The sequence below is a fragment of the Dryobates pubescens genome, chromosome Z (assembly GCF_014839835.1).
Source record: "Dryobates pubescens isolate bDryPub1 chromosome Z, bDryPub1.pri, whole genome shotgun sequence".
Classification (NCBI taxonomy): Eukaryota; Metazoa; Chordata; class Aves; order Piciformes; family Picidae; genus Dryobates; species Dryobates pubescens.
In genome coordinates, this window is record NC_071657.1 from 41,878,300 (window position 1) to 41,889,166 (window position 10,867).

Consider the following 10,867-nt stretch of genomic DNA (forward strand, 5'->3'; position numbering starts at 1 on the left):
CTGATTCCCTAACTGACTTTCTGCATTTAATGCATTTAAATAACTTTGTTACCAGATCAAGCATCCTTAGCAAAGCATTCTTCAGATTATTTTTCTGAAAAATTTCACTTTCTTTCTGCATTTAACTTAATTGGCAAAATGCTGTCTTGTTTGTTCTTCTCCCTTGTACAAACTGTGCATCTCTTAAATGCCAAACATTCACCTGTTATATGTTGCTTAACTGTCCTTTTGTGATTTAGTGTCCTACTCAGTTACCTTTCTGTCCATCTTTCTCTCAGACAGTCTCTTTTTGTATGTACTGTTAACAATTGATCTTCATTGTAGTTAGCTATGTGTGCCTTTGGTAAGCAAACTTAATGTTGTCACAGGTGGTCTCCTCGTGGCCATTAATGGAATGCCTTATCCTGGAGAGGCAGAAACAGTTCAAGGATTTGTGATGAACTTCTCTACTGGAGAAATAATTGATACTTTCATTCCACATAGAAAGGTAGAGTATTGCACAGAGTGCCTGGTGAGAATGCTGGTAACAACCTAGTTCTCCAATTTTATTAAAAATATTACAGGAAATAAGATGGTTTATGATGTAAGGTATTCAAAAGGAATTCTTTATAATATTAACTTAGTAAAGGCACTAGAATTTCAGCTCTTAGTTGCTACATGTGGTACACATTTGAAATTATACTACCCTCAAGATGATTCCTGCTGATAATACCTTCAATCAGGATAAGCTTACTCTGTTGCTGTCAAGCAGTTCTTAAAAAGGTAATTTAAGAGAAGAATTAGTAACTCAAAATAGTTCATATATTTAGATGCCAGTAGTTTGTAAAAACATAGAGTATATTTGTAAGCAGAAAAAGTAATTCAGTTGTGTGGTTACAACCTTTCTTTACTAAATATTAGTGTAGAAGTTAAGGTTAAATGTTTTTCATACAGTATTGAACAGTAAAATTATGTGTTGGCTGGTTTTTTTTAAAGTTTCCATAGATTTTCTTAGACTAAGGAATTAATCTTAAGATTCATTTGGGTAACATTGTTTTGGGTAACACATGTACAGTGGTATTTGCAGTCCAGTTTTAAAATATATTAGATTTTTTTTTTTCTGAGTATAACAAATTGCTCTGTTGCATGGTCTCTGACAGTAAGTAAATATGTGGGCTTGAAACCAAGATTTAGGCATTCACACCAGCAGCTGCTGTGTTTTCCAGTCTGAGGACTGAATATGACCAGTCTCAAGTTCAAGGTTTCGTAAGGCCTTGTCAATGTGTAGACACTTAAGAGTAATCTGTGACTGCTTATCTTCACAGAGTTTTGAGATGCCACATGATGTTGTTGCTTCAGAAGATAAAACAGTATTCGTTGGAGATGTTCATGCCAGAGCAGTGTGGAAGTTTGCATCCACAGAAAGTATGTTCTTTATGTGCTTAATATCGCAGCTTCACATGTTTTATCTTCAGATCAGTACAACTTACCTGGTACTACTGGACAAAAACCTGGTGGCTTAATGAAAATGCTCAAGTACATTACAAGCTCTGCCTGTGAAAGTTGTGTGCTACTGCTCAGTTTTCATTAAATGACCATTCTTCAGCGCTGCTGCATGCTCTGTCTCTGAACACAAGTTCATTTGTCACAGGAGGAATCAAAATGCATTTGCCTAATGATGGATCTATCCCTTGTCATGTCAGTACCTGCTTGAGCAAAAGCATGACTCTTTAGGTTTTTAGTAATTTTAATGTATCATTTGCTGACAAGTCAACTGTTTCTTTTGAGGTTATCATATAAGAAACTCTCAGAGCTGAAGTAAAAACACAAGTCAGCTTAAAATTTGTAATGCTTTCATTGGGAGTATTTATCAATAGAAGATTAATCTAGCATAATTTGAAGTCCTATGGAAGTGCAAACACTTCTCAGTTCCAATCTAGTAACCCCCAAGGCAAGCAGCCTGACTTAAGGGAAAGGGACAGGGATTATTCAGGCTTCAATTTAGTTGGATTCAGAGAGATTAGATATTTCACAGGAAAAAAATAGAATCTACTGTTACATCATATTGGACTAAAAAAATTGTATGAGAGAGATAAATCCTCTGGCTTCAGGGTGTTATTCAATCAGACAGATTCTGCTGTTGTGAATGAACTTCTGATGAAGTTAGTTATTCCATATTTGTTTATAATTCATGGACTTTCCTCTGGGGTGTCTCATATCAGCTGCTCCTAATAACAGGAAACTGGACCAGATAAATGGCAATTAACTGGATATGGCTTTTTCTATATATAGTAACCTGAACAAGAATACTTCTGGATTTTATTCAATGAGATAAAAAATAGTATTTTTCATCATTTACAGGTTAGATGAGAAAAGTCCATGTGTTCTATTTGCTCTTTAGCTTTTGCTGCAGTAAAAGTAAGTTGAAGAGTCCTGATTCAGCCAGCCTTTAATCCATCATGATTTTGAATATCATGAACAGTTTTATTTTTGAGGGACTCCCTGAATCTTTACATAGCCCATAAAACCTCTTTGTGGCATGAGTTGATTATTCAAGCTCTTTTTTTTTTTTCCCTGTGGCTTGGTGAGGGCTATTGAATGGTTTGCATTGACTCCCCATTGTGAAGTTCAGATGCTGATGGGATTACTGTAGGTTTGTACTGGACATTTGAGAAAGCTAGCAGAAAAATGTCACTGAGTGCTTTTGTGAAATGTTAGTTGTCCTGAAGAATAATTTTGTTTTACAGAAATGGAACATCAGTCAGTTAAAAAGGCTGGTATTGAGGTACAGGAAATAAAAGGTTAGTCTAATTCTTAATAGAAATGAAGGAACCAGTATTTTCACATAGATTAGGACTCTTTCTGCTAATTTGGAGAGAAAATGCTAACTAGTTGGACTGTTTTATTTTTCACCATCATTTCATACAGAAAAAATGAGCTGGCATAGGAAGCACTAGAAAGCAGCTTGTAATAGTGTAGTAGATGCTATTTTACAACCAATCTAAACATTTCATTTCCAGTGATGACAAGTGCTTCAAATACACTAAAGTAATAATTTAACTAGTGGCTTAAGTCTGTGCCACCATCTGGTATTGTCTAGATTGGTATCTGTGTCAGCTCGCTTAGATGCAGAAATAGCTTTGAAGTACTGTTATGATAGTTATTCCCAACACCCCTCCCCCTGCCCCACAACCCTCGATCACCCAAAAAAGGTTATTTGAAATGGCAGTTGACATATTCTTCTGCATAGTCTTTCAGTATGTACCCTTGCCAGTCACACCATATGGCAAAACATGCTTTCTATTTACATTAATTTCTCTAGATTTATTGCTTGCCTTTTTTAATTTATCTGCATGAAAAAAGATATAAAAGAAAATCAAAAGTGAAAAACAGGTAGAAACTTACTGTGAGGAGATAAAGAAGTACATGTAGAGAAGACTGAATGGGCTAAAACAGGAATTCAGAAAGTAATTTTGATCATTTATATTCTGTTACATAGGTCTTTTGTGATGACAAGCAAAAGTTCATTTCCATTTCAGAAAAATAGTAGCAGCCTATGGAAATGTTCAGATGTTCGTAACTTTTTCTGTGGTTCATTTTGGCCATAGATAGAGGAAAATATCCAAAGATCCCAACTGCCAATTGCAAGCATATAGAATAAAATACAATAAAGAAGGCTGACATTATAAAACAATTAAATACTTGTTGCCAAAACTGTTATCCTTTTATTTTATCTCTGCTGGTACATCAGTGCTCCTGAAGCACTGAAAAGGGAAGGGTTGACATTACAGTATGCACAGCAAGTCTAGGGATATAATTACATGTTTGGTTTCCCTGGGGAAAATAAAATGGTGATTCTTCTAGTGTTACAGAGAAAAATGCAATAGTATTACCAGGACAAGAAACATGTTTTAAGTAGCAGTCTGAAACTACTTATGGTACATAGAATGAAATTTATATCTTTCAACTGTACTTGAAGAAAACAGATAGCAAATGGACTTTGTGCCATACTCTTCTTAAAAAATGGACAGGAGTGATTGCTTGTACTGCTGTGGAGGAATATACATGGAGCTTTACCCAAAGGTGGGCAAGATGGCTGAGGAAAATTGCTCTTGGCTTTAACTACTGTTTGAGCAGACAGCATGATAACATGACTATTATGGTTATCATTGTATTAGTGATGACCATGATACTATCATTACTGTATTAGTGTAGAGTGTAAACTGAAGTATTTGCTATTCTTTCAGAGTAGAGCATCATTTTAAGTTGTTTGGTACAGCATCAAAACATGGTTGATTCAGTGTGTTTCTGACAGCCACTTCTTAAGACACGCAGTGAAGTCAGACTTCAAAATACTTAGCTAGACAGTTCTACTCATTGAAAGTTATCATACAGCATGTGATCCTTTATACACACACAAATCAGCATAGAGGGTTTTATTGAAATGGTTTTTCTCCTTGTAGGTGAAGAGGTAATAAATTAATCAGGAATCACTGGATGCAGTTTTCAAAAGGTCTCCAGATCTATAGAGCCAAAGCTCTTGCATGGGATGTAGCAGTTTTGGAAATGTCACCCTTTATCACAAGTTTATTGAAAAGAACTTCAAATGTTTTGCTTCTTGTTATGATTTTACAGCATATACTGGATTCTATGATCATGTGACCCACCTGGTGGATGTGGGGAGGCCTGTGGATTTAGTCTATCTGGACCTCAGCAAGGCCTTTGACACAGTTCCCCATAGCAAACTCCTGGCCAAGCTGTCAGCCCATGGCTTGGATGGGAGCACACTGCGATGGGTTAGGAACTTGCAGAGAGTGGTGGTGAATGGTGCCACATCCAGCTGGCAGCCAGTCAGTAGTGGTGTGCCCCAGGGATCAGTACTGGGCCCCATGCTCTTTAACATCTTCATTGATGATCTGGACGAGGGCATTAAGTCCATCATCAGTAAATTTGCTGACGACACCAAGCTGGGGGCAGGAGTTGATCTTCTGGAGGGTACAGAGGCTCTGCAAAGGGACCTCAACAGGCTGGACAGATGGGCAGAGTCCAATGGCATGAGATTTAACACATCCAAGTGCCGGGTTCTGCACATTGGCCACAACAACCCCATGCAGAGCTACAGGCTGGGGTCAGAGTGGATGGAGAACAGCCAGGCAGAGAGGGACCCAGGGGTGCTGGTCGATGGTAAACTGAACATGAGCCTGCAGTGTGCCCAGGCAGCCAGGAGGGCCGATGGCATCCTGGCCTGCATCAGGAACAGTGTGGCCAGCAGGAACAGGGAGGTCATTCTGCCTCTGTACACTGCACTGGTTAGGCCACACCTCGAGTACTGTGTCCAGTTCTGGGGCCCTCAGTTTAGGAAGGATGCTGACTTGCTGGAACGAGTCCAGAGAAGGGCAACAAAGTTGGTGAGGGTTTTGGAACACAAGCCCTATGAGGAGAGGCTGAGGGAGCTGGGGTTGCTTAGCCTGGAGAAGAGGAGACTCAGGGGGGACCTTATTACTCTCTACAACTACCTGAAGGGAGGTTGTAGACAGACGGATGTTGGTCTCTTCTCCCAGGCAGCCAGTACCAGAACAAGGGGACACAGTCTCAGGCTGCGCCACGGGAGGTTCAGGCTGGATGTTAGGAAAAAGTTCTATACAGAGAGAGTGATTGCCCATTGGAATGGGCTGCCTGGGGAGGTGGTGGAGTCGCCGTCATTGGAGGTTTTCAGGAGAAGACTTGATGGGATGCTTGGTGCCATGGGTTACTTGTTTAGGTGGTGTTGGATTGGTTGATGGGTTGGATGCGATGATCTTGAAGGTCTCTTCCAACCTGGTTTATTCTATGTATTCTATGTATTCTTATGTCTTCTGGAAGTGTTATTATCGAAAGGAGATACTTAATTTATATTACATAACATGCCTATTTGTAAAAATAGGTCTTGTGGGGAAATTCCTGTATTTTAAGTGATAGATACTTGTAAGACAAAACTCTCCCTAACACCTCTCTGTTTCCCAACTGAGAATATGGGAGAGTATCTTTGCTACTGAGTGATAACATTGAGACTCTGTATGCCTTACATTTTAGCTAACATCAGCAAGAGCAAAAAATGTCCCATAACTGTTTGTCTTTTGTTTCCTTGTTACTTAACACTTCAGGTATTCTAGCTTGTTCATTCCTTTAGCATCTTATGTGTTTCTTGATCCATATGGATTACATACTGAAATTGTCTTCTTTTTCAAGAATCAGAAACGGTTGTAGAAGCCAGATTGAAAAACAACCCAGAATCAACAGACCCTCTAACGAAGCAGGAAAACCAACATTTGGTCCAACAGGCCAGCACTGGAGTTTCCTTTGTCCTTATTACAACTCTTCTAATTATTCCTGTTGTTGCCCTGCTGGCAATTTTAGTATTTATTCGGTGGAGGAAGACAACTGCCTATGGAGGTAACTATGTAACTCTAGAGAATAGGCTTTTATTATTCCAGTTCAAAACACTGCTGAAGCACTGAGGGATGAATGTATGAAGAGGAGAGATGCTTAAAGTCCCTTTACCCTTCCAAACAATTGCTGTGATGCTGCATACAAACTAAGAATCAGTGTACACACAGCAGCTGCCTCCCCCTGTGTCTTTAATACATTTCAAGCCACTCCTTTCCAGTTAAACTTCAGTTGGTGTAAAGCTGAAAGTTGTTATCTCAGAAACATGTAGAATATATTCATGTTATTGTCTAGAATGCATACATTTTAATACTTGGAGCATAGTTTTAACTTTCAGTTTGGGTGAACAAATGACTCTGTGAGTGTTATAAATGTATAAGCAAAATGCAAACAGATAACATTTACCTTGTTCATTTTCTAATTCAGACTTTTTTTCATAACACACCTGTTCTTAATTCATAATATATAATACTATTTTTGAGAACCTGGGAGGCTGTTGTAGGATTTTGATCATTACAGTTGTTACTTTGTATCATATAAATAGTTTTAGCAACAAAAGGTACATAGAATAGACAAATAATACAGTTCTGCCACTGGCTAAGACATACTACAACAAAGTACATAATTCAGACAATCTAATATTGGTGTGCAACTGAATTGGATATGTTTTACCTGAAGATTGAATGTACAGCTTCCTGACTGTTTGTGTTCAAACATGTTTAGCACATCAAACATGCTAACACTCTAGACTACTGCAGTACTGCTGTTAATGGATATGATCTATAATAGCATCTTTGCATTCCCTTTGGATTCAAGCAGTGCTTGAATTCACTGTGTCAGAGAGCATGATATATAGTTACATCGGTAACAGTAAACTTGCACAGGTTTATTTAAACTTAGTAGTATGTAAGGAAAAGACATTTTAAGGCTTTTTTAATTTCTTCAGATGAAGAATGGAGAGAGTTAAGAGTTTGGAGGATATAGTTTATGAGGGGGGATAAAAAGGCCCTCAAACACACATGAGGAAATTGTCTTCCAGAAAGCCAGTCTTTTCTGAAGGGAACTATGCCATTTAAAGTGTCAAACTGTATTTTGCACTGTGCTGGTATATAGTTGAGCTCATTATAAATAACAAGGTTCTTGTTCTTCCTGTAAACTCATTACAATATGAGTGAACAGTAAAGGAAAACAAATTCTCAGAAATAATTTGTATGCAAATCTTTTTAGATGCTGAATTGGCATAAAGTGATCATTCATGGTATGATAATTTTGTTAAGAACTATAATTTCACTGTAATCAAGTATCAGTTTGGCTTCTTAGAGCTGCTGATCAATCTGTTGAATGTCTCTGCTTTGTTTCAGAAAAAACATAATTATCACAGAATATGATTTTTTTAGCTTATTTTTGAAATCTACCTTGTTTTTCAGCTGATGGGGAACACAAACTTGATTCAAGTTCAGGCAGAATTTTAGGCAGACTTAGAGGTAAGTCTAAATCATTGAAGAATTTTTAAGAATGCAGAAACTAAGGGTTGTTTTTTCTGTTTTCAATACTAGCTGAATAACAGATTTGACTGGTTGTGAGGCAAAACTCAGGTGTTCTGCAGAAATGTCTTTTATAACACCTTTCATCCATCTTTATCTGCTGACTGAAGAGGATGTGTCACCATCAGTGGGTGTGCACTAGCTGTTACAATGAGTTATCTGTGAATATCGTGAATAAAGAAAGCACTTCAAAACTAAGGGCAAACTGGTGGGAACAGAAATAGTCTGCACACAGACTTAAATGTTGGGAAGAAATAGTTACAAACATCTACTTCAAAGGCTAATTTCATCTTTTATCTCTGTACATTGTGGCTCATATGCTGCTCTTTGGAAACAGTTTCTGGAAGGGCACTTGAAATAATCTCCTCCATACTGTTGAATGAGTAGATAGATTTTTATTCCCCACCACTGTACAGTGTAACAAACCTTATGACAAGCTTTTCCTTTCTGCAGGGAAAGGTGGTGGTGTCCTTAACCTTGGGACCTTTTTTGCAAGTCACAAAAGCTACAGCCGAAAAGAGTTTGACCGACTGAGCACTTCTGAAGGAAGTGATCAAGAAAAAGATGAAGATGATGATGGCACAGATTCAGAGGAAGAATGCTCTGCACCTCCACCCCCAACAGCATCTTCATCATCCTGAAAACAGCCTTTGAGTTCTTCATTATAAAACTCCACCTAGAATGTCAGATTCCTTTTCCTCTAAGCATGTTTCAGATTTTGTGTATTTAATTGTACACTGTACTAGTCTGTGTGGGGCTGTACACTGGTTCCTTTAATTTTTGTTTGGGTTTAGGTTTGGTTTTTAGGTAGAGAAGTGCATGGAAATTCCATATCAGTGCCATTGTTTTTTGTGAACATCTTAAAAAAGCAAGCAGTCTTCTGATTGCTGCACTGATTTAAAGCAGTAGTACCTTCTCATCTGAACTTGGGGATCTTGTAAATAAGTTTTACTATCTGCTTCATCAAAATATTTTTCCCTTAACCAGTCAGTTGCCAGTTTCTGTTTTGTGCCTTTCCTCTTCAATGTCCTTAACCTGTTGCAGTACAGAGAAAACACAGTGCCACATGAAAATGAAGCTGCTAAATCTTCTATTTTTTTAAAATCACTAGCATTATATTGCATTGAAGAAAAGAAAAAAAAAGTATTTAATTTTTTTTCCTTCTCCCTAAATTGATGTGTTTCTGGAATGTCTTATTTTTAGATGGTATCACTGTTAGAACACTATTTTCAGAAGCTGAATGTAATTTGTGTAATAAAGTATTCACAGAGCATTAGCTGTCAGAGTGTACTTTGGAATTTTTGCATACTTTCAAGTTTTTGTATACAACTTTGTAAATGTTACACAGACCACTGAATACAGGTAATGTCTTCTACCAGCAGAGAAAAAGTGCCATTTTGTATGGAAGGGGATTTTTTTAAAGACTAATAATTTACTTACATGTACAAAGCCAAGCTTAAACATTTCAACAGGAATTTTACTTGTATTATAAAACTGCAGGGTATTTAATAAAACATGGTCACAGCTAAGAGGAAACTTGTGTCTCAAATTAAATTAAATATGCAAATTAGTCAGGGTAGGCATCTAATACAAGGTGATTTATAGTATCCGTTTTGTTTCTCCACAATTTATTTTTCATTAATATGATATGAGTTCTCAGTCTATAATGTGCTTAGTCATTGCACAGGAGATTTGCAGAAGACCTGCTAGATAATTGTCCTTAGGTCATCTGAAGTGTGAACTATTGTGTGACATCATCATGATTCATCAGCTTAGTTTGAGAATCAGACCATGATTAATCTCCTTTTAAAACCTGTACTATCATAGAATTGTTAGGGTTGGAAGGCACCTCAAGGGTCATCTAGTTCCAAACCCCCTGCCATGGGCAGGGAGACCTCACACTAGATCAGGTTACTCAGTCACATCCAGCCTGGCCTTAAAAAGCTCCAGGGATGGGGCTTCCACCACCTCTCTGGGCAGCCTCTTCCAGTGGCTCACCACCCTCATGGTGACAAATTTTTTCCTAACATCCAATCTGAATCTATCCATTTCTAGTTTTGTTCCATTCCCCCTAGTCCTATCACTACTCAACATCCTAAAAAGTCCCTCACCAGCTTTCTTGTAGGCCCCCTTCAGATGCCAGAAGGCCACAATAAGGTCTCCTCAGAGCCTTCTCTTCTCCAGACTAAATAGCCCCAACTCATAGAAGAGGTGCTCTAGCCCTCTGATCATCCTCATGGCCCTTCTCTGGATACCCTCCAGCATGTCCAGATCCTTCCTGTATTAGGGACTCCAGAACTGGATGCAGTACTCCAGGTGGGGTTTAACCAGAGTGGAGTAGAGGGGGAGAATCATGTCCCTCAACCTGCTGGCTATGCTTCTCTTTATGCAGCCCAGGATGTGATTGGTTTGCTGGGCTGCAAGTGCACACTGCTGGCTCATGTTAAGCGTCTCATCCACCAGCCCCCCCAAGTCCTTTTCTTCAGGGCTGCTTTCCAGCCAGTCACTGCCCAGCCTGTATCATTGCCTGGGATTGCTCCGACCCAGATGCAGGACCTTGCACTTGGTCTTGTTGAACCTCATGAGGTTCTCATGGGCCCAGCTCTCCAGCCTGTCAAGGTCCCTCTGGATGCCATGCCTTCCCTCCAGCATGTCTGCTGCACCACACAGCTTGGTGTTGTCAGTGAACCTGCTGAGGGTGCACTCAATGCCACTGTCCAAGTCACCGACAAAGATGTTGATCAAGACTGGTCCCAGTACTGATCCCCAAGGGACTTCACTTGTCAATGGCCTCCACTTGGACATGGACCCACTGACAGCCACTCTGGGTGTGGCTGTCAAGCCAGTTCTTTATCCACTGAATGGTCCATCCATCAAACCTATACTGCACCAGCCTGGAGACCAGGATGTCATGCAGG

The 10,867-nt window shown here is 39.0% G+C and overlaps 1 protein-coding gene across 1 annotated transcript in view; it reads left to right on the plus strand.

The window, feature by feature from the left end:
* The window catches only part of PAM (peptidylglycine alpha-amidating monooxygenase), an 88,601-nt gene extending 79,125 nt beyond the window's left edge, over positions 1 to 9,476 (plus strand). Inside the window, exons 20-25 of the mRNA XM_054179011.1 lie at positions 369 to 487; positions 1,305 to 1,404; positions 2,727 to 2,780; positions 6,208 to 6,411; positions 7,833 to 7,889; positions 8,403 to 9,476. Coding sequence (XP_054034986.1) covers positions 369 to 487; positions 1,305 to 1,404; positions 2,727 to 2,780; positions 6,208 to 6,411; positions 7,833 to 7,889; positions 8,403 to 8,590 — 722 coding nt within the window. The 3' untranslated portion in view covers positions 8,591 to 9,476. The remainder of the gene's footprint in view (positions 1 to 368; positions 488 to 1,304; positions 1,405 to 2,726; positions 2,781 to 6,207; positions 6,412 to 7,832; positions 7,890 to 8,402) is intronic.
* The last annotated feature ends 1,391 nt before the right edge of the window (positions 9,477 to 10,867 follow it).